The sequence below is a fragment of the Trachypithecus francoisi genome, unplaced genomic scaffold, assembly GCF_009764315.1.
Source record: "Trachypithecus francoisi isolate TF-2019V2 unplaced genomic scaffold, Tfra_2.0 Lachesis_group2, whole genome shotgun sequence".
NCBI classification, from domain to species: Eukaryota; Metazoa; Chordata; class Mammalia; order Primates; family Cercopithecidae; genus Trachypithecus; species Trachypithecus francoisi.
This window is the reverse complement of record NW_022681465.1, coordinates 160374136-160400967: the sequence shown is the minus strand read 5'-3', so window position 1 is coordinate 160400967 and position 26832 is coordinate 160374136. Positions and strand designations below refer to the sequence as shown.

General features: G+C 37.4%; 1 protein-coding gene across 1 annotated transcript in view; it reads right to left on the bottom strand.

Moving 5' to 3' along the window:
• Window positions 1-26583, bottom strand: part of MEIKIN (meiotic kinetochore factor) — a 146723-nt gene extending 120140 nt beyond the window's left edge. The window contains exons 1-6 of the mRNA XM_033181324.1: window positions 26287-26583; window positions 26043-26136; window positions 25556-25643; window positions 23529-23589; window positions 13389-13517; window positions 1995-2114 (exon numbers count right to left, since the gene is read on the bottom strand). Coding sequence (XP_033037215.1) covers window positions 1995-2114; window positions 13389-13517; window positions 23529-23589; window positions 25556-25643; window positions 26043-26136; window positions 26287-26392 — 598 coding nt within the window. The 5' untranslated portion in view covers window positions 26393-26583. The remainder of the gene's footprint in view (window positions 1-1994; window positions 2115-13388; window positions 13518-23528; window positions 23590-25555; window positions 25644-26042; window positions 26137-26286) is intronic.
• Window positions 26584-26832: the final 249 nt, after the last annotated feature.

Here is a 26832-nt window from a genome sequence, read left to right as displayed (position 1 = left end):
ATTTTCTGAGAATATCTTTTTATATAGCTATGACTCTAAAACCATAATAATATTTCATATTCCTAAATACATACACAAAACCAAACAGGACAGGCGAATGCAAAAGTGAATCAATAACAAATGAGTATAGCTATACGTATTACAAGTGAATAACTTCTCATATGCTAAGGGAGGTGGGGAGAAAATGAACTTACATAACTTTGGAAAATTAGTATTTTGACTGGATGCTGTAATGCTAAAGACAAAAAGAACTGTATGCAAATGCTGTAATTTATTTACTTAAATGTGTTTCTTACAGGGGCCTGGGTTAACACTTCTGAAACTACTCTATATATACTAGAAATAAATAAATAAATAAATAAATGAATGAACGTATGATGAAAGTATTGGATTTCAAACCATAGAATAAATATCCATGAGTCTACACTGAATTAGTAATCAAATAAATAAACAAATGGCAGAAAAGAGAAAGTTCTTCTTTTATAGTAGAATTCCAATTAATAAAAGTAGCAGTAAAGAATAGAATAAAAAATCACCATTGGACAAACACCACAGTAATAAAGGTTGAAGTCAACTGGCTCCTCTGATGGGTGCTAAAATTAGTGAAATACCGTTTCAGAAGAAAGAGAGTTTACAGTCTCAAACTATCTTTTTGTAGATATTCAAAAATTACAAAGAGAAAACAGCAATTTTTAATTGGAGAAATTCAGCAGATACCACCTTAACCAAATGATGAAATTTAACATCACCAGTAATAAGACATAATATTCTTCAAATAAAAATGAGAGGACAGCATGAACCCTTTGATATGATATGATACACTGCAAAGGCACAACATAATTTCTGTGGTACTCTTACCAAAAATTGCATAACTTCATTCCTTTGTTTTTTGTTTTGTTTTGTTTTGTTTTTTCAGAAGATCCATATTCTGTCACCCAGGCAGAAGTTCAGTGGTATAAACATGGTTCACTATAGCCTTGACCTCCTGTGCTCAAGCGATCCTCTCATTCTCCCACCTCAGCCTCCTGAGTAGCTGGGACTACAGGCATGCACCACCACATCTGGTTCATTTTTTATTTTTTGTAGAGATAGAGGTCTCACTATGTTGCCCAGGCTGGTCTCGAACTCCTGGACTCAAGCAGTCCTCCCACCTCAGTCTCCCAAAGTGCTGGGATTACAGGTGTCAGCCACTGCACCCAGCCATAACTTCATTCCTATCATGAAGAAACATCAAGACAAATCCCAACCAAGGGACATTCTACAAAGTAACTCATCAGTAATCTGAAAGACTGAGGAACTATTACAAACTGCAGGAGACTAGGGAGAAGTAACAATTAAATGTGACATGGGATCCAGGATGGATCATGAAACAGAAAAAAGGAAAGACTAAATGAAAAGTCTAAAAGTGCAATGGCTTATGCCTATTATCTCAGCACTTTGGAAGGCCAAGGTAGAAGAATTGCTTGAGGCCAGGAGTTTGAGACCAGCCTGGGCAACATAGCGAGATTCCATCTCTACAAAAAATTGTTTAAATTACTTGTTGTGCCCGGGAGCAGTGGCTCACACCTGTAATCCCAGCACTTTGGGAAGCCAAGGCAGGCAGATCACCTGAAGTCAGGAGTTCAAGACCAGCCTGGCCAACATGGTAAAACCCCATCTCTACAAAAATACAAAAATATACTGGGTGTGGTGGCACGCACCTATAACCCTAGCTACTAGGGAGGCTGAGGCAGGAGAATTGCTTGAACCTGGGAGACAGAGGTTGCAGTGAGCCTAAATTGTGCCACTGCACTCCAGCCTGGGCAAAACAGTAAGACTCTGTCTCAAAATAAATAAATTTAAAAAGTAAACTAAACATACTTCTGCTATTATTAGATATTATCTGTAGCCAAAGGCAATCCAACTGAGAAACTTAGCTTAGAAATCATTCAAGAGAAAAAATCCTTTGCTTTTCCAACATAGATAAGAAATGTTCCCCCGTGTGTGCAACTCACTTAAAATTGCAGAGACATTTGAAAACTGTGTTGCCTTCTCTATTGCTACTGCTTTACTGGTATCCAGAAGAGTAGAATTCTTCCACTGCATGTGTTCTTCCAAGTTAGGACACTCCCAGTCTAAAACAGCAGAGAAGAAATAGCGTAAGACTTTGAACAACAGCCTACAAATGATAGGTTCCTTCCTACCCCACCTTAGGTCCCCAGCCCATACCAAATGATGGTACTATAATTGAAGGTTTTGGATGAGACAGAAAAAAAATAAGCTTTGACAGATCAATATACTAAATAAGCTATGGTCTATTCTGGTTCTCTTACCCTGCCTTCCTTTCTAGACTTTTCCACCATACGGATTATTGATCTAAGAGACAGGTAGCACACATGTGAGCTGCCTGTTATGTTTTATGTATGTTATACTTATGTACCATTAAAAATCACATCACTAAATAACATACAGTCAGCCCTTTGTATCTATGAGTTCCACATTTGTGGATTCAACCAACCATGGACTGAAAATATTCAGGAAAAAATTGCATCCATACTCAACATACACAGTCTTTTTTTTTCTTGTCATTATTCTCTAAACAATACAGTATAACAACTATTTACATAGCATTTACATTGTATTAAGTATTATAAGTAATCTAAAGATTATTTAAACTATATAGAAGTATGTGCATAGGTTACACGCAAATACCATGCCATTTTATATCAGGGACTTCAGCATGCACAGACTTTGGTATCCAAGGGAGGTTTTAGAACCAACCTCCATGGATACCAAGGGACAAACTGTACATAAACTGCTATTACTTAATATCAGTTTTAAGCTTTCTAGTGATTTCCCACTATGGAAGAATAAGACTATTCCCTGTATATTCGCCCATCCCCACCTTTCCTACCCCTCCCATTGTCTCTATAGTGTTATATCATATATTAAGTTAGAACAATATTCATATAGACATATGATGATAAAATGTTATAAAAATGCTGTTTACTCTGGTGGTATATCAAAACCACCTTTTGTTTTTCCTGGAGTCAATACAGGTCCCTTTCCTCATCTGTTTAGTTTTATACATACACACACACATACACACACACACTCTTTTGAGACAGAGTCTTGCTCTGTCGCCCAGGCTAGAGTGCAGTGGTGTGATCTCGGCTCATTGCAACCTCCGCCTCCTAGGTTCAAGTGATTCTCCTGCCTCAGACACCTGAGTAGCTGGGATTACAGGCACCCACCACCACGCCCGGCTAATTTTTGTATTTTTGTAGAGACAGAGTTTCGCCATGTTGGCCAGGCTTGTCTCACACTCCTGACCTCAAGTGATTCGCCCACCTCAGCCTCCCAAAGTGCTGATTACAGGCGTGTGCCACCACTCCTGGTCTCTATACAATTTTTAATCTATTTAATCTCAAACTCTACCAAATTGCATAAATCCATTCCATTTATTCCACTCCCTGGTGTTTTAGAATTTCATAATGCTGTGCCTTGGTGTTTTTCATCTACTGTACTAGGCACACTATGGTCCTTTTAACCCAGAAACTCACAATTTATAGCTCAAAAAATGTTCTTGAATATTTGTTGATAATTTTCTTCCCTTTTTTCCATTATCTTTTCCTGGATCTCCTATTATTTGACGTTGGATTTCATATACTGTTCTTATATTTTTTTCTCTAAATTTTAATCTTTTTTGCTTTATTTTCTTTATTTTCTCCTCTTTTTCCCTCCTTTTTTTCTTACGATTTTTTTTTTCTGGTAAATCTCAACTTAATATTTTAATCCTTTTACTGAGTTTTCCATTCTGCTATTGCATTTCATTGTTCTTAGAACAGCCTCTTTGTTATAGCATCCTATTCTTATTTAATGGATAAAATATATATTTTCTTATCTCAATGAAGATTTTAAAAAATATTTTCCTCTCCTTGTTCCTATTTCTCTTTGATTCTTTTTCCTCCTACTTAATTTCCTTGTTTCAAGATTTTTAAATTTTAAAAGTTTAAACATTTTAATTTTTAAAATTCCTTTTATAGTTAGAGCAGTTAACATGAGATCTACACTCCAACTTTTAAGTGTACAATCCAGTGTTGTTAACTAAAGGCACAGCATTCTATAGCAGCTCTCTAGAGCTCACTCCTACATGTGTAAGTGAAACTTAATACGGATTGACAGCAACTCCCAATTTTCCCTTCCTGCCAGATCCTGTCAAACATCATCCTACTCTCTGCTTCTATGAGTTTGGCTATTTTAGATAATTTATATAAGTGGAAATATCAAGTATTCGACCTTCTGTGACTGGCTTATTTCATTTAACATAACGTCCTCAAGGTTCATCCGTGCTGTCACAAATTGCAGGATTTCTTTCTTAAGGCTGAATAATATTCCATTGCATTTATACATCACATTTTCTTTATCCATTCATCTATCAACAAACATTAAGGTTTTTTCCACATCTTGGCTACTATGAATAATGCTGCAGTGAATAAGGGAGTGTGAATATCTCTTTGAGATCCTGATTTTAATTATTTTGGATATTCACACAAGGACTGATGGACCACATGGTCATTCTGTTTTCAATTTTTAGAGACACCTCCATACTGTTTCTATAGCTGCTGTGCCATTTTACATTCCCACCAACAGTGTACAAGGGTTCTAAATTATCCACACCCTTGCCAACATTTGTTATCTTTTGTTTTTGTTTTTTGGTAATAGCCCTTTTAACAAGTGTGAGGTGATACTGTGGTTTTGATTTGCCTGTTCCTGATGATTAATGATGTTGAGCATTTTTTCATATACTTGTTGGCTATTGCTGCTGCTGCTTTGGAGAAATATCTATTCAAGTTATTTGTCTATTTTTTAAATCAGGTTGTCTTTTTTGTTTGGTTTTGCTATTCAGTTATAAGAGTTCCTTATGCATTTTAGTTATTTACTCCTTTATCAGATATATGATTTACAAATATTTTCTTCCATTTTGGTATGTTGTCTCTTTACTCTGTTGATTGTTTCTTTTGCTGTTCAGAAGCTTTTGCTGTGCAGAAGTGATGATGTCTCACTTGTTACTGTTCTTGTTGCCTACACTTTTGGTATCATATCCATGAAATCACTGCTAAGACTAATGTTATGAAGCTTTTCCCATATGTTTTCTTCTAGGAGTTTTATATTTAAGTATTTAATTCATTTTGAATTAATTCTTGTGTATAGGTGTCAATGTCCAATTTCATTACTTTGTATGTGGATATTCAGTTTTCCCAACAGCATTTGTTGAAGAAAGTATCCTTTCCTCATTTTGTATTCTTGGCACTCTATCCTGTCAAAGATAAGTTGGCCATATATGTATGGATCCATTTATCTTATGACAGTACCATACTGTTTGAATTACTATAGCATCACAATGTATTTTGAAATCAGGAAGTATGATGTTCCTACTTTGTTCTTCTCAAGATTATTTTGGCTATTTGAGCTTCTTTGTAGTTCCATATACACTTCAGGGTTGCTTTATTATTTCTATTAAAAAATGCCATTGAGATTTTGATAAAGATTGCATCCAATTTGTAGACTGCTTTGGGTGTATGGATATTTTAACAATATTAAGTCTTCCAACTCATAAACATGGGATGTGTGTCCGTTTCTTTTTAAATTTTATTCATCATTGTTTTTCAGCATATATATCTTCTACTTCTTAAGTTTATTCGTAAATATTTTATACTTTTTGATGATATTGTAAATGAGATTATTTCCTTTTCAGGTAGTTTATTGCTAGTATATAGAAACACAACTGATTTTCGTATGTTGATTTTATAATCTACAATTTTACTGAATTCATTTAATCGTTCAAATATGTTTGTGTGTGTGTGTGTGTTTTAGACAGAGTCTCGCTCTGTCACCCAGGCTGGAGTGCAGTGGCATGAACCCAGCCCACTGCAACCTCCACCTCCTGATTAAAGCAATTCTCCTGCCTCAACCTCCTGAGTAGCTGGGACTACAGGTGCCTGCCACCACGCCCAGCTCATTTTTGTATTTTTAGTATAGAAGGGGTTTCACCATGTTGGCCAGGCTGGTCTTGAACTCCTGATCTCATGTGATCTGCCCGCCTCGGCCTCCTAAATTGCTGGAATTACAGGTGTGAGCCACCACATCCGGCCTTGTGGTGTCTTTAGAGTGTTTTACATATAAGATCATGTCATCTGCACAAACAGATTATTTTACTTCAATTTAGATGCTTTTTATTTTTTTGTTGCCTAATTGCTGTGACTAGGACTATGCTGAATAAAAGTATTCAGCATACTTCCTGATCTTAGAGGAACAGCTTTCAGTTTTTTACTACTGAGTATGATGTTAGCTATGGGCTTCTCATATACTGTCTTTATTATGTTGAGGTAATTGCCTTCTGTTCCTAGTTTGAGAGTTTTCATCATAAAAGATGTTAAATTTTGTCAAATCCTTTCACTGTATCTATTGAAATTACTGTGTAATTGTTACCCTTTGTTCTGTTAAAGTAGTGTTACACTTTAGTTGATTTTTATATTTGGAACCATCCTTGCATTCCAGGGATAAATGCGACTTGGTCATGGTGTATGATCCTTTTAATGTAGAGATGAATTTGAATTGCTAGTATTTTGTTGAGGATTTTTACATCTATGTTTATCAGGGATATTGTCTTATAGTTGTCTTTGCTTGTAGTATTTACCTCACTTTAGTATGAGGGTAATGCTGGCCTCAAAGAATTAGTTTGAAAGTGTTTTCTCCTCTTTAATTTTTAAGAAGAGTTTAAGTTTAAGAATAGTTTAATAAAGACCATATATAAGAACTGGAATTAAATATTATTTAAATGTTTGGTAGAATTCACCAGTGAAGCCATCTGGTCCTGGACTTGTCTTTGTTGGAAGGTTTTTGATTGCTTGTTCAATCTCCTTACTAGTTATAGGTCTGCCCAGATTTTATATTTCTTCGTGACTCAGTCTTAATAGGTTATATGTTTCTAGGAATTTCTTCTTTCCTTCTAGGTTATTCAATTTATTGTCCTATAATTGGGCATGGTAGTCTCATGATTATTTTTGTTTCTGTGGCATCAGGTATAAAGTTTCATCTTGCACTTTGAATTTTATTGAGTCTTCTTTTTTTCTTAATCTAACTAAAGGTTTGTCAAAGTTGTCCTTTCAACAAACCAACTCTTAGTTCCACTGATTTCTATTTTTTTCGATTCTCTGTTCCATTTATTTCTGCTCTAAACTTTATTTCCTTCTATCTGATAATTTTTGGCTGTTCATTCTTTTTTCTAGTTCCTTGAGGTGTAACATTAGCTTATTTGAAATGTTTCTTTTTAAATGTAGTTATTGCTATAAAATTCCCTCAGTACTGCTTTTGCTATATTCCATGTTTTAATATATTGTGCTTTTGTCCAAAGATATTTTCTAATTTCCCTTTTGATTTCTTCTTTGACTCACTGGTTATTCAAGAGTATGTTAAATTTCCACATATTTGTGAATTTTCCAGTATTCCTTCTACTACTGATTTCTAGTTTTGTTCCATTGTGGTCAGAAAAGATACTTGGTATGTTTTCAATCTTCCATTTGTTAAGACTTGTTTTGTGACATAACATGATCTATTATGGAGACTGTCCTATCTGTGCATGAGAGAAATATATATTCTGCCACTGTTGGGTAGAATGTTTTGTATACATATTAGGTCCATGTTGTCTATAGCGCTGTTCAAGTCTGCCGTTTGCTTACCTGTTTTCTGTCTGAATGTTCTATCCATTGCTAAAAGTGGGTTATATTGAATTATCCCATAATTATTGTATTACTATTTTTCCCTTCAGTTCTGTCAATGTCTGTTTTATATATTTAGATGCTGATGTTGGGTGCATACGTATTTATAACTGTATATCTTCCTGGTGAATTGACCTTTTTATTATTATTTTTGTTCTTCTTTGTCTCTCATGACTGTTTTTGATTTGAAGTCTATCTTGTCTGACACAAATATAGCCACCCCTGCTCTCTTTTGGTTACCATTTGCATGGAATATCTTTTTCCATCTCTCCATTTTTAGTGTATGTATCCTTAAATCTAAAGAGGGTCATCTGTAGACATCACATCATTAGATCTTGTTCTTTTATCCATTCAGTCACTCTGTGTTTTGATTGGGAAGTTTAACTTATTTAAAGTAATTATTGGTAGGTAGGGACTTAACTATTGTCATTTCACTAATTGTTTCTGTCTTGTAATTCTTTTGTCCCTTTTTCCTTTAGTGCTGTCTTCCTTTGTGTTCCATTGCTTTTTGTATATATCGATAAAGGTTTTCTTTTTCTTCTTTTATGATTCTTCCATAGGAATTCTGTTTGTGTTGACCATGGGGCTTATGTAAAATCTTATATAGTAACAGTCTAAGCTGATAACTTAATTTCAATTGCATACAAAAACTACACTTATACTTCTCCCTCTCCCGCACTTTATTCATGTCACAATTTATATATTTTAGTTGTATTATTAACATTTTCAGTTAGTTTTTGACATTTTTATCTTTTAACTTGTATATTAGAACTAAAAGTGATTTAATTCTGGTATACTACTATAACAATATTACTGTATTCTATACAGTATTACAATTACTATTACATTACTATTGTAATAGTAAACTACTATAAAGAATTAGTGAGCTTGAGGACAGGTCATTTTTTAAGACTCCAAAAGCAATTGCAACAAAAACAAAAATTGACAAATGGGACCTAATTAAATTGAAGAGCTTAATAGTAAACTACTATTACAATATTACTGTATTCTGCATTTATCTATATATTTACCTTTACCAATGAGTTTTATACTTTCATGTTACTGTTTAGCATCCTTGAGTTTCAACTTAAATAACTCCTTTCAGCATTTCTCGTAAGGCAGGTCTAGTCGTAGTAAATTCCCTCAGCTTTTGTTTGTCTGGGAAACTCCTTGTCTCTCCATTTTTGAAAGACTGTTTTCCTGGGTGTACTGTTCTTGGTTGATTTTTCTTTCAGCACTTTGAATATATCATCCCATTCTCTCTGATCTGTAAGGTTTCTGCTGAGAAATCCACTCATAGTTTTATGGCGGCTCCCCTGTACATGTCAAGTCACTTTTTACTTGCTGCTTTCAAATTTTTCTTTGTATATGGCTTTTGACAATTCAATTATAATGTTTCTCAGTGTGGATTTCTTGGATTCCTTCTACTTGGATCCCTTGGGCTTCCTGGATCTAAAGGTCCATTTAATTCCCCAGATTCGGGATGATTTTAGCCACTATTTCTTTGATTACACTTACAAGTCCTTTCTCTCTTCTTCTCTGGGACTCCCATATTGCAAATGTTGGTCTGCTTGATAGTGGCTCACAAGTCTCTTAGGATTTCTTCAATCTTTTCATTCTTTTTTCTTCACTAATGGCATAATACTAAATGACCTTTATTTTTCTTCCAAATTTTACTTTAGATATAGGAGGTACACATGCAGGTTACATGGGTAAACTGTGTGTCACTGGGGCTTGGTGTACAAATGATTTGTCACCCAGATAGTGAGCACAGTATTCAATAGGTAGTTTTTCAATCTTCACCCTCTTTCCACCCTCCAACCTCAAGTAAGCCCCAGTGTTTACTGTTCCCTTGTGTCCATGTGTACTCAATGTTTAGCTCCCACTTATAAATTAGAACACACCATATTTGGTTTTCTGTTCCTGCATTAATTTGCTTAGGATAACAGTCTGCAGCTGCATCCATGTTGATGCAAAATATATGATTTCATTCTTTTTTATGTCTGTGTAGTATTCCATGGTGTACATGTACTATACTTTCTTTATCCAGTCTACCACTGATGGGCATTTAGGTTGATTCCATGTCTCTGCTATTGTGAAAAGTGTTGCAACAAACATATGTGTTCATATGTCTTTATAGAATGATTCCTTTGGAAATATATCCAGTAATAGGATTGCTGGGTCAAATGATAGTTCTAGGTTCTTTGATAAATCTGCAAACTTCTTTCCATATTGGCTAAACTAATTTACATTCCCATTCCCTCTGTGTACCAGCAGTGTATAAGCTTTCCCTTTTCTCTACAATCTCACAAACATGTTATTTTTTGACTTTTTAATAATAGCCACCTTGACTGGTATGAGATGGTATCTCATTGTGGTTTTGATTTGCATTTCTCTAATGAGAAGAAGACATACTTCTTTAGTCTTCTTTATATTCATGCCCTTTGCCCATTTTTTAATAGGATTGGTTTTTGCTTGCTGATTTAAATTCTTTATAGATTCTGGATATTAGATCTTTGTTGGATGCATAGTTTGCAAATATTTTCTCCCATTCTGTAGGTTGTCTGTTTACTGTGTTGATAGTTTATTTTGCTGTGCAGAAGCTCTTCAGTTTAATTAGGTCCCATTTGTCAATTTTTGTTTTCTTGCAATTGCTTTTGGAGTCTTTAAAAATGACCCGTCCTCAAGCTCACTAATTCTTTATTCTTCTTGAGCTAGTGTGCTGTTATATTGCTCTACTGAATTTTTCTTTTATTTTTTTTTTAGAGCTGTCTTGCTCTGTCACCCAGGCTGGAGTACAGTAGCATAATCACAGCTCACTGTAACGTCAAACTCCTTGGCTCAAATGATCCTCCCACCTCAGCCTCCTAAAGCATTGGGATTACAGGCATGAGCCACTGTGCCTGGCCTCAGTTCAGTGATAGTATTATTCAGCACCAAAAATACCTATTTTGTTCTTTTCAAAACTTTCTTTTTGTTGAAATTCTTATTTTGTTCATGTATTGTTCTTCTCAGCTTGTTGAGCATCTTCATAATGATTATTTTGAATTAGTTGTCAGAAAATTTGTATATCTCCATTTCATTAGGGTCAGTTTCTGGGGATTTATCTTGTTCCTTTGTTTGGACCATGTTTCCCTGCTTCTTAATTTTCCTTGACTCTTGGTATCAGCATCTATACATTAGAAAAAACATCCACTTCTCCCAATCTTGCAGACTGGCATTGTACAGAAGACCCTTATAAATAAACCTACCCAGAGATCTCTCAAATCTTTGTGCTAGTCCAAACCACCATCTTTGTTGTTATCAGCCTCCAGGCATTTAGAATATGTCAGATCCTGTCAACATTTTAAGACAGGTGTGACAGAAGCTAGTCCCAAGAACATCCCTTGAAAAGCTGCAATGGACACACAGTCCAACTCCTCTCCCGAGGGAGAAGCCAGAATCTGTCCCCCCCCCCACCCCCAACTCACTCTGCACTGAGCCAGGTGGAGGGCATGTGGCAAATGTTTGTGTCCTAGAGCAAATTGTCATCTTTATTCTCAGCAGTCACCAGTCACCTTGGGTATGCTGGGTCCTATCAGCACTCTGAGACAGGTAAGACAGAAGTCAGTTCCCTCAGGCATTCCTCAGAGAATTCAGAACACTGGATGTATTGTCAAGTCCCTTATCTTGCTCTTCCCCTCAGGGAGAAGCTGAAAACTGTGGTATGGGTTTCCTCTCAATTGTATGATGTTGTGCTAGGAGTAGGAATTATGGTGAGGATGTCTCAAATTGTCCTACTGGCTTTGATGTGGCTGGCCCCATGCTTGCCAGGATGCAGGCGCCTGTCTACTGTTTTCTGAATTTTTCACAAAGGAAACTGGTCCATATACTGCTGTTGGTGTGCCCATAAGGAGTAGGCAGGGCCATGGCTTCCTGTTTCAACATCTTGCCAACAGCATTCTCACACTTTGTTTTGTTTTGATATCTCTTTTTAATGTTAGAGGCTTTACTCAGAAGTCTGGTGATCCTTGGCTCTCTGTTCATATTTAAAAGTGGGTCCTAAAAGGCTAAGTGGTATCCCTATGGCCTAGGTGGGGCTTGTCACATAGTTGGCTTCACTGTAGGGTCTTCTGCCTGGTCAGTTTCACTGAGGACTCCTGAGGTCAGTATCTTTAGATATTTTCTTCTGGGGTACTCAGTTCCTGAGAAAATAATCTTTCATTTTCTCAACAGAAGGTTCAAGTCTGGGAAGCTGACAAGAAAAATGGGCTGCTGGGGTAGGGTGGAAATAAGCATTGGGTGAGCAGATCCCATAATTTAGGATGTACACTTTTACTTAATTTCCTCTTCCAAATCCAGTACATTATCTGCAGCAGTCAGCTTTGGCTGTTTAATAAACAACCACAAAATCTCAGTGGCACAAAATGAAAAGCATTTATTTTTTGTTTCCATGTCTATTAGTTGGCTCAGGTAACTCAGATTACAAGTCTGCAGATCAGCTGGGGCAGCTCTCTAAAGTGAGCTGGTTGCCTGGGCTGTTCCATTCTGTAATTCTCATTCTGGGGTTCCACGAGAGAGGCAGAAGCTAATTAGGATATATTCTCATGATAATGGCAAAAGTGCAAGAAGACAAGCCCAACCACTTAAGCAATTTGAAAGCTTTTCTTAAATTGTGTTTGTTGCAGAAAGCAAGTGACATGGCCAATCCCAAAGCCAGAGAGTAGAAAAGTACACTCTACCCATTATGAGGGTATGAATATAATACTACAGAGAAATGAATAATTGGGACTGACATTTCAAAATACCACAGTATCCCTGCTATTAACAGTACCTAGTATTCTCCAGTCTGGAGTCCCTGTTTCAAAATATTCTAAAGAATAACTCTACAGGCTCCCTTTGAGCAGGAAAGGAGCAGTTAACCACATCTTTCATGTTTTTGACATCTATTTACAAGTATTTGGCACAATCAAATTATGAGCTTTTCTGTGACACTATAGTGCAAATTGGCTTGTTTCTGGGGTATTCACATTGTTGGTTTAGGACTCCGCCTTCTTAGGTCTGCTGTATCAGACCATCTGATTAACCTTCCAAACTTCGTACTTTTCTTTTTCCCAATTATCTTTGTCCTTATGAATGTATTACTTTAAAGAAAAAGCTGTTTTCTGCCGTTGTAAGATTGTAGAGTAAGGCATGTATTTGATCTGCCATCATTAACCAAAGGCTATATTTATATGTATAATAAATGTAAATAACTCTTAATTTGTGGAGAAAATTCAAGCAGGGACTTGGTCTAGCTAACACTTAAGTTATTTGCTGAAAAGTAAGATAAGTACAGGAAAAAAAAGATAACATATGGTTCAAGGAAATAAGTATACATTCATTAGGTGCAAAATTGATTAATAATTGGATGTGCATTACATATAAATACTAAATGACATTTCTTCATTCTTCCTTGATCTGAGGGCTTTTGCTGTATTAGTCCTATGTGACTAGGAATGAAACACAACGGGTAATGGTCAGGGAAGTGAGGTGCTGGTGAGGAAGAGAGTATGCCTTCTCGAAAGGGACGTTTATTCATTGGAGGATTTGTGGACAAAGGAGTAATTTCTATAGTAGAGCAATTTAAGGTTGGAATTACTTTCTCACCTAAATAATCTGATTTTCTGAACAGTTCAGGTGATGGAAAGCTCTCTTCAAAACTCTTGTATTCTGCATAAGAGTCTGTTACTGAATAGCTCAGAGGAGAACTGGCCATACCATGGTGCAAACTTAATCCTGTAGAATAAAGGAACAAACAAAATGGATAAATGTTTTGATACAAAACAGATGTGAATCCTAAAAATTGAAATGTATGAAAATGTATATAGTTATATATTATTACTAGAACATAAAACTGCTTCTACATACAACTAAAAAGGCATAATATTTTTAACTATTTTAATTTGATCTTGGACAATCATTCTATTTTTGATGGTGATAAATTTGTTATAATCCTCTTTTGTTGTTTTTCAAAGTTTTACAACTTACTCCTTTTCTCTACTTTGGGGTCAGTTGTGATTTTTGGCTCAAAAATTTAAGTTTTTTTTTTTTTTTGAGACCAAGTCTCGCTCTATAGCCGAGGCTGGAGTGCAGTAGCGTGATCTCGGCTCACTGAAACCTCCGCCTCCTGGGTCCTGGTTCAAGCAATTCTCCTGCTTCAGCCTCCCAAGTAGCTGGGATTACAGGAATGTGCCACCATTCTGGCTAATTTTTTTTCTTTTTTTTTGTATTTTTAGTAGAGATGGGGTTTCACCATGTTGGCCAGGCTGGTCTTGAATTCCTGACTTCATGATCCACCTGCCTCGGCCTCCCAAAGTGCTAGGATTACAGGCATGAGCCACCATGCCCAGGCAAAATTTAAGTTTTATATATAAGTAACCCACTAATTAATTGTAAGCTAACTAGCCGAGGAAAGTGTGATTCTAGTTATTTCATCTAAAAAACAATGAGCCTACACATACACAAATAGATTAAAATAATTTAATAAGAGAGCATGGAAATAGACTCACACACAGATAAGCAACTGATTTTTTACCAATATGTAAAGGCAGTTCAGTGGACAAAGGATAGTCTTTTAAACAAAATGTGCTGGAACAACTAGGTACCCGTATGAAAAAAACAAAATAATAAAACTTGCACTCATACCTTCCATCATGGAAAGAAATTAACTCTAAATGCATCATAGATCTAAATGTAACTCCTAAAACTCTAAAACTTCTTTAAAAGAAAAAGGGAGAAGCCGGGTACAGTGGCTCAAGCCTGTAATCCCAGCACTTTGGGAGGCTGAGGCGGGTGGATCGTGAGGTCAGGAGATCGAGACCAGGATGGCTAACATGGTGAAACCCCATCTCTACTAAAAATACAAAAAGAAATTAGTCGGGTGTGGTGATGGGTGCCTGTAGTCCCAGCTACTCAGGAGGCTGAGGCAGGAGAATGGCATGAACCCGGGAGGCGGAGCTTGCAGTGAGCCAGATTGTGCCACTGCACTCCAGCCTTGGTGACAGAGCGAAACTCCATCTCAAAAAAAAAAAAAAAAAAAAAAAAGGAGAAAATTGTAACACCGAGTTATGTGAAGAATTTTTTTATTTAACACTAAAAAAGATTCATAAAACAATAGTACTGATAATTTGGACTTTAGCAACATTTAAAACTTCCCTTCAAAAGAGACTATTAAAAGACAAGCTACAGGCTGGGTGCAGTGGCTCATGCCTGTAATCTCAGCACTTTGGGAGACCGAGGCAGGCAGATCACGAGGTCAAGAGATAGAGACCATCCTGGCCAACATGGTGAAATCCCATCTCTACCAAAAATACAAAAATTAGCTGGGCGTGGCGTCACGTGCCTGTAGTCTCAGCTACTTGGGAGCCTGAGGCAGGGGAACCGTTTGAACCCAGGAGGTGGAGGTTGCAGTGAACCAAGATCAAGATTGGCCACTGAACTCCAGCCTGGCGACAGAGTGAGACTCCATCTCAAAAAAAAAAAAAAAAAGACAAGCTACAGATAGGGAGAAAACATTTGCAAATGGACTGAAATCCAGAATGTAAAGAACTGGCTCAGCACAGTGGCTCATGCCTGTAAAGACAGCACTTTGGTATGCCAAGGTGAGAAGATCATATGAGCCCAGGAGTTTTGAGACCAGCCTGAACAACAGTGGAACCCTGTCTCTACAAAAAAAAAAAAAAAAAAAAAAAAAAACATGAAAAACCAGAATATAAAGAACTGTGAAAACTCAATAATAAGAAAACAAATCCTCAATAAGAAAATGAACAATATATTTGAACAGAGAATCTTCCCAGACTCAGAGGTCTTAAAGTCATTCCTATGGGAGTGGACTAGAATGAAGAACTGTCCAATAAATGATGGTGACAGAACATAGTACTAAAAGTTGAGGAGAACCAGAGATTTGGTAAGAAAAGGGAAAATGTGCTCTGCATTTATTAAACATTTCCAATATGACAAGATAGAGATCAACACTGATAGAAACTAGTTGCGGGGGTCAGGGGTGGTGAATAAGAGATCAAACGGGAGCATCGTTCTGAAAACCTATTATTTCCTGCCCTGGAACTAACTTACACCTATCTCTGCTCATCCATTACCTACCTCAGACAACTAACTCTTTGTCCTTCCTACCAAGACCTCACTGCAACTTTTTCTCCTATGCCAACTCCCTTGTTAAAAATGAGAACTGTTTTCTACCTGGACATCTTTTCCAGCCGCCACTGCAACACTTAAATTGACTGACTCAATCTACCATCCTTCTCCATATCCTCAACTGTCAAGAGTAGTAGGCTGTCTCTCTGAGTATTCTTTGCTTTCCCTTCTCCAACTGCCCTAGAGTGTCCTGTCCCTGTCCTAGCTTTTATCCTTCTCACACTGTCTTCATCCTTCCCATCCACATGTTATATCTATCCTGCCTTCCATTCCTCAAAATTTAATGAATACCCCTCATAGCTGAGCTATCCTTAACACTAAGCCCCAGAACTCAAGCTGGGCTCAGAAATAAGGAAAGCCCACCATCTGGGTAGTTGAGTAGAAAAAATAATAAATGTTAATGTTGTATCAGTGGGAGGCTGTCCCTGGTGTCACAAGTTAGAAATGTAAATGCAATTTAAAAATATATTTTTATCAAATTGTTCAAACTCACAAATAGTTCTACAAAGCTTATAGCAAAAACTGCAATCTCTTGTCTCATATCACCCCATCATAATTTTCTACCCTCTAGAGACAATTCCTTTCAACTCTATTAATGGTTTCTTTTGATAGGCACCTCCTTTGCATTTCTAAATTAAATGCATTCAATGTTTCTATTATTATGACTATTCAAATATACTTGTAGCCAAGCCCTATACCGTGAGCCACATTCATCACCTTTTTGCTACAATTTCTTTTCCTTTGAGTTGTTACCTAATTTTAAAATTTGTTTTCTAAGTACTTTATTAAGTATTAATACTAAGTACTATTTCGTTCCAACTTTTCTTTTATTTCTTTTTGAGACAGAGTCTCACTCTGTCACTCAGGCTGGAGTATAGTGGCAGGATCTTGGGTCACCGCAACCTCTGCCTCCCAAGCTCAACTGATCCTCCCACCTCAGCCTCCTGAGTAGCTGGGATTACTACTGCTAAGCTGCTAAGCCTGGCTAATTTTTTGTACTTTTAGTAGAGATGGGATTTTGTCATGTTGGCCAGGCTGGTCTCGAACTCCTGACCTCAAGTAATCCACCCACCTTGGCCTCCCAAAGTACTGGGATTACAGGCGTGAACCACGGCAACCAGCCTTGTTCCAACTTTTTCCAAGAATTTAAATTTCAATACTTTAAAAATACTTTAAAATACTTAAAAAAAAAAAACACCAGGTTATCTATTTTTTATTTTCCTCCCTCTCTCCCTCTTCTTCTTTCTTTTCTTCTTTTTTAAAAAAGTATAGCTATTGGAGATCTCAATCCATTTGCTCAAATTTGGACTGTTAGTCCTCTATACATCCTACACAGTTGTCTTCTTAGGATTTCCCTTTACCATTATCCTAAGAAATTCACATATTTCCTGTATTAGATAAGAGCCTTTGATTCCTAGATCCCATGATTTCTTCTTTATTGATTTATTTCCTGGTTTTCTTGGAACATCTGCTTCGTTTCCAAGAAAAGGTACAAAGAAGATGTGTCTAAAAATTCCTTTATCCTAACACTTGAGTGACAGTTTGGCTGGGTAAGAATTCTAGGTTAGTATATTTAGGAGACTGATTCAATTTTTTTGATGTGTGACAGCTTTTAAACCTCACTGTTCCCTCTTCCCCTTCCCACCTCACATCTGGGTGACAAGAGAGCATTGGTGGTCCATCTTTTGGCAATGGTAGCAAGTTCAAACCATGCACAGGAAACCTCAACCTGGTCCAATCCTCTAAACATCATGAAAACTCCAGGCCAGGTCTCCTTCCCCTTCATTCTCAAGTCATTTGCAGTCCTGCTTGGAGTCATCTTTCTCCCGAGAAAGGCTCATTATATGAATAATATACCTTTCCATACCTTCTTGGTACGTGGATGACATAATCAGTGTTGAAATCCAGGGCAACTCTTGAATGGGAGTCCATTTTGACTCTGCAAAATCAGTGTTCTTCAGAATTCTGAATATATTTTTCTCCCCACCACATTCTACCTTCTGTAGTTGTTCTTCAGAAGTCCAATGCCATTGATATTCTTGATTGCTTATTGCAAGTGATTATTTTTTCTCTGGAAAACTAATAAATTTCTCTATCTTGAGGATTTAAAAATTATATAATGTTGTAACTTGGTGTGGTTTTTTTTCATTTATTGGGGTGAGCGCAGTTTGCACTGTCCAAATTTGGCTCTCAGTATCTCTGTTCATATTCAGAATTTGAATGGCTCTTTCAGTAAATATACTCATGAACATTTTTAATTCCAGGAAAATTTCTAGCTTTGTGTGTTTAATAATTTTCCTTCTGTTTATAATGTCTGAACTACTGTTTTTTAGATGTTAGAATCATTGGACTCATCTTCTAATTATTTTTCTTGTTAAAATAACAACTTTATTGAGATATAATTCACATGCCATAAAACTCGCCCCCTTTTTTTTTTGAGACAGAGTCTCGTTCTCTCGCCTAGGCTAGAGTGCAATAGTGCGATCTTGGCTCACTACAGCCTCTGCCTCCCAGGTTCAAGCAATTCTCCTGCCTCAAAAATTCCGAGTAGCTGGGATTAGAGGTGCACACCACCAAGCCCGGCTAATTTTTTGTATTTTAGTAGAGACAGGGTTTCACCGTGTTGCCCAGGCTGGTCTCAATCTCTTAGGCTTAGGCAATCCACCCACCTCGGCCTCCCAAAGTGCTAGGATTACAGGCACAAGCCACCGTGCCTGGCAAAAACGTACCCTTTTAAAGTGTACACTCAGTGGGTTTTTTTGTAGACTTATGGAGTTGTGTCCCGACTGACACTATTTCTTTTTTTTTTTTTTTTTTTTTTTATTATACTTTAAGTTCTAGGGTACATGTGCATGACGTTTATATCATGTATAACTCCCCAATGCAATCCCTCCCTCCTCCCCCCTCCCCATGATAGGCCCCAGTGTGTGATGTTCCCCTTCCCGAGTCCAAGTGATCTCATTGTTCAGTTCCCACCTATGAGTGAGAACATGCGGTGTTTGGTTTTCTCTTCTTGTGATAGTTTGCTAAGAATGATGGTTTCCAGCTGCATCCATGTCCCTACAAAGGACGCAAACTCATCCTTTTTGATGGCTGCATAGTATTCCATGGTGTATATGTGCCACATTTTCTTAATCCAGTCTGTCACAGATGGACATTTGGGTTGATTCCAAGTCTTTGCTATTGTGAATAGTGCCGCAATAAACAAACGTGTGCATGTGTCTTTGTAGTAGAGTAATTTATAATCCTTTGGGTATATACCCAGTAGTGGGATGGCTGGGTCATATGGTACATCTAGTTCTAGATCCTTGAGGAATCGCCATACTGTTTTCCATAATGGTTGAACTAGTTTACAATCCCACCAACAGTGTAAAAGTGTTCCTATTTCTCCACATCCTCTCCAACACCTGTTGTTTCCTGACTTCTTAATGATTGCCATTCTAACTGGTGTGAGATGGTATCTCATTGTGGTTTTGATTTGCATTTCTCTGATGGCCAGTGATGATGAGCATTTTTTCATGTGTCTGTTGGCTGTATGGATGGACTGACACTATTTCTATCCTTTATCTTCTCTTTCATGTTTGTTCAACTTTTTGGAATATTTCCTTAAATTTATCATCCAATTCTACAGAATGTTTTCTGATTTCATATTTTTATTTTTTAATGAATTTTTTGTTCTGAATGCTTTTTATAGGAGACTGCACTTGTTTCATGGACACAATATTCTTTCATCATCCTGAGGATATTAATGAAACTGGCTTTTTAAAAGATTTCTTTTTCTTGTATTGTTGCCCTTCAAGTTTCTTTTATTTAGTATCTATTACTTTAAATGTTTACTTAAAATGTCTGGTAATTCTTGAATGTTCAAGAATGAGGTACCAAAATGGCATCATAACTGGGGCATAGGAAGAAGTGGATTTTACTGAAGATAAACCAGAACGCAGATTCCACAGTCTTCTCCTGGGCACAGAAGTTTCCAAAAGAGGAATCCTTTAATCTTCTAGTTGGAGTGTATTTGCCTGAATACATAATGGGTCTGGGGATTTCACATCAAAATATACAGACTTTCACTTAATTCCCTTTCCTCCCCGGCCACTGATAGTTTTCAGTACAGTATCCTTGAATCCAGACCCTCTGCTTCAATATCTTAGACTACCAGGGTGGGAAGAAGCATAGTTTCCTGGCCACAGTGTGTTAAGGAAAGGGTCAAAGAAAGCATCTAACTGTTACTTTTGAAGATTCCAAAACATCTTATTTTACATATTTCCTCCAGGAATATGTAATACCTCTAATTCCTGAACCTTTAGCCTGAATTAGTTTGTTTCTTGGTTTGTCTCTACTCTAGACACCTAGTTTTCAGCTTTTTTTTTTTTTTTTAAGATCTGTTAGGTCAATTATAATTCATTAATCTACCTTCCAGATTCCAAACTTTCATTAATTATCTCTTGGCAGCTGAGGTCTCTTCTTTGAACCTATGGCTTTACAACATTTTTATGCCTTTATTAATATTTTAGTAGGGTTTCAGAAAAGAGAAATGTGTATTCAATCTTCAACATTAAAGTCCATAATTAATTTTTCAACGTGTTATAAAGTTACTAGATTCCAAGGTAGAATTAAAACAATAAATCATATGTTAACTAGAATTCTGTGGGCTGCTCAAAACTTAGCCCATCACAGTGTTTTATTATGGGAAAAAGTATTTCAAGTTTCAAATATCAGCAAATGAACTTTTAGAATACAAGCAGTTTGTAAGTTAGAGACAATTTATTTTCTATTTCCTTATACCTTTCACATGTCAACTTGATAAACCTAGTAATCAAGGACATTTCTCATATATTTAAACTATGATTTTAGAAAATGCTGATTATGGTTAAATGGTATTTTCTCTAAATAGAGTACAAAACCCATCCAACAAACATTTGAGACATTCAACAATTATTTGAACCTGTATTATCTTTGAAACTGTATTCCAAGCATGAGATAGGAAGATAAAAGATAGTGCTAATTTTCAATGGCTTTAGAGTCATTTTCCTCTTTTTCAAGAGTTAAAGACAGACAAAAACAATTACACTGTGGTTTTGAGTCTTTTGACAGAAGTATACAGAGTGCCACAGAACTACCAGGATAGAACAAGTCACCTAGAAAAAGAGAAGTCAGAAGAGGCTTCCCAGGAGAAATGGCTCTTGAATTTATTTTTGAAAAAGTTAATAAGGCAAAGAAGGGAGAGGAAGAAGGAGAGAAAAGCATTTCCCGAGCACCTCCTATGTTCTTTTGCACTGCATTCTAGGAAATATTCCTCTAGTCTATTTTCTAGCTCACTAATTTTAGTTGAATTAATTCCAATTAGACTCCTTGGTTAAGTTTTTAATTTGATAATATTTTTGTTCCCAGGGACTATAATTTTTTTCATAGCAGCCTGCTATATTATGGATTCAGTGGCCTCTTGTATCTAGAGATACTTAGTTTTGTGCCATTTCCTCAAATGTTAGTTCTATTTGTTGCATTTGTTGCCTCTTTTCCATGGAACTGGTTTTCTTCAAAAGTCTGGATATTCCTGGTTGCCTTATTCATGTCTCTGAGAATCTGTTTATGTGGCAGTAAGTAAAAATTCTGAAACAGTGGCTTGCTTCTGGAGATTTCGGAAGAGTGATGAGACATTCTGGGAACTTGTGTTCTAGGTGGGGATGTCCTGTATTTTTTACATACTGTAGGTTACATGGGGGCACTGCCCTGTCTGGCCAGTGTCCACAGTGGAAGTCTACTGTATCATAAGTCTCACGGTTCAGAGAGCCATACTAACTTTATTATGGAGTTAACAAACAGAAGAATTGACTACCTCTTTTACTTTTTTCTTCCTCTGCTATCCTTGTGGCAATATGCAGTTACTTCAGACTCTCCTCTGTTGAACAACTCTGCCCCAACATTTGACTCTTAAGAGCCAGCCCCCCTGGTAGTTCACTTTGCTTAGGAGTAATTCTCAGGGTTTTCTCCTGGCAGCAGGCACTGGTAGCTGCCAGAGTTTCCAGTATAAGAAGGGGATAATGAAAAAGGGATCAGATATTTCAAATGTAGTTCTTAATCCATCACCTTGACAATTCCTTCAAGATCTCTCTTTTTTGTTTTTTTTGAGACGAAGTCTCGCTCTTGTCCCCCAGGCTGGAGTGCAATGGCACAATCTTGGCTCACTGTAACCTCCGCCTCCGGGTTCAAGTGATTATCTTGTCTCAGCCTCCCAAGTAGCTGGGATTACAGGCGCCTGCCACCATGCCCAGCTAATTTTTGTATTATTAGTAGAGACGGGGTTTCAACATTTTGGCCAGGCTGGTGTAGAACTCCTGACCTCAAGTCATCCACCTGCCTCGGCCTCTCAAAGTGCTGGGATTACAGGCGTGAGCCACGGCGCCTGGCCAAGATCTCTTTTATTACAGTCTTTTGTATTTACTGATCAAGGATTTAGAGTATTTCTAGGATACTTTTATCTCTGCAGTGTTTTTTTATTTTATTTTATTTTTTTGCTCTTGATATGTTCATCAATTTTGTCTCATTTGCTTTTAAGAATTCCTCTGTATTTCCAATGTGCTGGTGGCATCCTTGTTTTCAAAATAACTTTGATTATACCAATATGTAGATGGCTCACCAATTTCTATCTCCAGCCCTCCATATCCAACTACCTGGTGGATACTGATACTTAGCCATCTTAAATGCACTCATAACTTAATATACTAAAAACTGAATTTTTAGTCTTTTTCCTCAAACCAGTTTTTCTTTCAGTGAATGACACTACCTTGTATCCAGTTATACAAGCCAGAAATAGTAGTCATCTTTGACACCTCCATCTCCTTCACTCTTCATTTGCCAAATCCTGTCTCATTACCTCAAATAGTCATCACATCAGCACCCTTTTTTCCATCTCCAATGTCACCACCCTAGAAGGCGCCATTATTTCTCCACTAAACTACTTGAACAGCCTATTAACTACACTCCTGATTCTTTCCAGTCCTTCTTCCACACTGCAGCTAAAGTGATCATATCATTCTCTATTAAAATGACTTCAATGACTTTCTGCTGCTCCAAATATAAACATTAATATTTCTGATATGGAAGACAAAGCTATTCAGGGCCTCAAACTGGTTGTCTAATCCTGTCTTATACTCACATTTCCTCCTACTCTCTGTACTGCAGTCATACCGGCCTTCTTCAGTTACTCAACGCATAATGCTTAGTCCCATGTTAGAGCTTCCCTCTGCCTGAATTTCTCTCTACTCATCTCTGCATAGTTAATTTCTACTCTCCTTCAGATCTCAATTCAATTACCATTTCCTCATGGAAGTCTTCCCTAATTTCTCTCAATAAACTCAAATTAATCACACTCAAGTCAATCCCTTTTATAGTACTTATCACAAGTAATTTCACATTTACTGGCATGTGCTTAAAGGCTTTAAGGATGAGATCTATAGCACAGTGAGAAGGATTCACTTTGGAGTAAGAAAAAGACACCTCTTCCACTGAGATGGGAAGATGAGGACAGATACAGATGGATGCTTATGTTTGGAGGAAAGACAGAAAGCTGAGGGAGTTCACATCTGACAGTCTTACCTGATACTAGTTCACTATTTGATGAACTACTATCAACCTGGAGGTCATCAGTAACTGATTCCTAAGTGAAATAAGAATTAAAGCTATAGCAAAATTATGAGATTGACCATTTCTATATTATAATCTTGTACATTGATTTATTTTAGAAAAATGAAAACATCAATTTTTTATTTGTTTCATATATATAATACATTCATTCAGTTTATTGTTCAGATGTAATCTGATATTTAATATTAAACCTAAAAATAAACATTAAACTATAATACTATGAACATATCTTGTAATCAACAATATGCTAGTCAACTAACTACTGTGGGATGACAGCAAATAGAAGATAGAGGTGAATGTTTTTCTGGTTCCCTAGTGGGGAGGGGCTTTTTTTCCATCTATAGAGGCAAATATATAAATCAAAAGAAAAGACTAGTAAGTCTAAAATACTAGAAATAAAATTAAAGGCAAGTAAACAAATATGGAAACACTGATTATATATGTGTGTAGAAAAGCATAACTATCTTTAATATTTAATAGACATTTAACAAAAAAGTACAAATGGCCAATAATTTGAGAAAAAAAGTATCAACTTCCCCAGCATTCAAGAAATGAAAAGTAAAAACCATGTTACTTTTCATCTATCTATCTATCTGTTTCACATATACACACACACATATATATAAAAGTCTCAGGTAAGATGGTGCTGATTTATCAACATGAATAAAAAACTTGAAGCATGATCCCCTGTGATCCACTACAAAGTATTTATCTTAGGGTAACAATGTGAGGTACACAAAAAACTTCTGTAACAGAATGTCTGGATATCAATAACAGCAAAACCTAGGAAACAATCTCAATTTCCCAACCACAGGGAAACAGTAATACAAATTACAGTATATCTATCTACAAGACAAAACACTATGAAGACACTAAAAGTCATATTTTTGAAGACTAATGTATGGGAATATACAATAAGACAACTTGTAATTTTTTTTCAAGCACAGGAAAAAAGGAACAGAAACATATAACAATTTGAAGAAACTTTCAAAGCTCTATTTTTTCATAGTATAAATACTCTACAAGGACTACTTTACACTGTTAAAACATGGGCTAAAAGCCTTTTTAAAAAATGTCTTGTGTTGAAACTGCCTTCCCCTAAAAACATGTTATAAAGAAATATTAAGTTAAAAAAAAATAGAACTTGGCCAGGTGCGATGGCTCATGCCTGTAATCCCAGCACTCTGGGAGGCCTAGGTGGGTGGATCACTTGAGGTCAGGAGTTTGAGACCAGCCTGGCCAACCTGAAGAAATCCCCTCTATACAAAAATTAGCTGGGTGGTGGTACGCGCCTGTAATCACAGCTACTCAGGAGGTTGGAGCAGGAGAATAGCTTGAACCCGAGAGGCGGAGGCTGCAGTCAGTGAGCCAAGACTGTGCCACCGCACTCCAGCCTGGGTGACAGAGCAAGACTATGTCTCCAAAAAAAAAAAAAAAGGAACTTGACTATGAAGCTTAATGTTAAAGTCAGATGAGTTACAAGCAATTTTTAAAATCTGAGTTTCCCTAAATTAGTGCTGTACAGCTTTAAAATATAGTACAGAATTCATATTAAATACAGCATATCAAGAAGTTATAAACTATTCTAATGAATAAACATTAGAATGCTCTGTAACATATTAAACCCTTAGTAATGAATGTTTCCAGATGTTAACGGAAAATCAAATGGAAAACATGAAAAAAGGAGTTATTAAGTAACATTTTGTATTTGTCATACAGAAAATTCACCAATTATGGCCGTTTCTCCAAAAACGTGTTAAGGGAAAGAGAAAAACAAAAATGCATGACTATGAATCTACCCAAGTCAGAAATTCAAGGCCCTGTCTAAATACACATCAGTGTTTATAAAAATATTGGCGAGCTATCTAACTAACATCCACTGAACAAAGCCCATTTTATTATTTCATCCGGATATAACATCAGGTACTAACAGTCTCTACACTAAGTGTATCCAAGGAACAAAAGAGAAACATACATACACTCAACGGTGCAATCTTCTCATCCTGGGTGTCTTCACTAGACCTGTTTTCTTGCAGACTTTTCTCTCCTGTAACTCTTAAGCGAGGGCTAACAAACAACATAATTAGTTTGCACCGTCTGGATTTGGCTCTCCACATCTAAACAGTTCAGACTGTTTAGAATCTGAAAGGCTCTTCAGGGACATCTTTAGGAAGTAAGGACCAGAGTGGTGACTTGCACCAAAACCCAAATGCAGTGTAATAATCTTACAGCTCAGCGACCAATTTATCTCACTTCCTTTTACGTGATTTGGCAAGCCTTCCCCTTTTTAAAAATAAATCTTCCTGAAGTCAAATTTTGGGGTCCATGGTCTTAGAAGAGCAAAATCAGAGTACTGTATTTGTTTTCTTCATTGACTGTTAGAATAAAAGGCTACTAGCAGAAAATCCGGCTGGAAGTTTTCTGAGGCAGCCAGCGAGGGTGGGGCTGTTATTCGAGCCTACATACCTGGGCAGCCCTGAGCCGCTACTTCCCTGCCTGCTCCACTCTGCTTTCTCTGCAATCTTCGACAAGCCGTGCACCTTGCCTTTTCTCGTCGAACCTGAGAGAGGGCGGCACGTTTCAGGGCAAGACACCCACCCACCGTCTTGAGGGGGTCCTGGGCCCGAGGCCTAGCACCGCCGCCCGCCCCCGGTACCATCCCGCAGAGCAGCTTGGCTGAGCTTACGGTGGGCGAGCCTTGAGCCTGTACCTGGTGGGGCCTCCGCCTTCGCGGGAGAGCCTAGGTCTGGCGTCGGGGTGACATTGAGCCTCTGACCCGCCCGCTTTTTGCGGGTATAGACCCGTAGCGGCCACATTGCTATCCCACCCTACCCCCAGGCCTCGGGTGCCTCTGGACCCTCGATGGCCTGCCTTCCTGAGGATCAGGGCTAAGTCGCAAGGAGTCAGCGTCCAGGCGAGGCCCGCAGAGCAGCCCCACAGCAACTAACCCAGCGAAAGCAAAAGCCCCAGAGCTGGAGCCGCTGGGCCTCGCTCCCGCCTTTTTAGCTCTGTGAGGCCGCGCAGAGGCTTCTGGGAAAACGGAGGAACGCGGCAGCCGTCCAGCCCTCCTGTAGGGGCCCCGTGGTTACTGGGCCGCTGGCGCAGGCTCCCTGAACTCTAGCGAAACGGGAATTTTTTTGAAAAAAAACTTCTTTCTCGTCCTGAAAAAGGTTTAATTCAGCCCCTCCTCGGTCTGAGCACTTAAGTTTCCCCTGTGGCTGCATGCTTAATTCAATTGGGCATGAAGGAGTAAAGG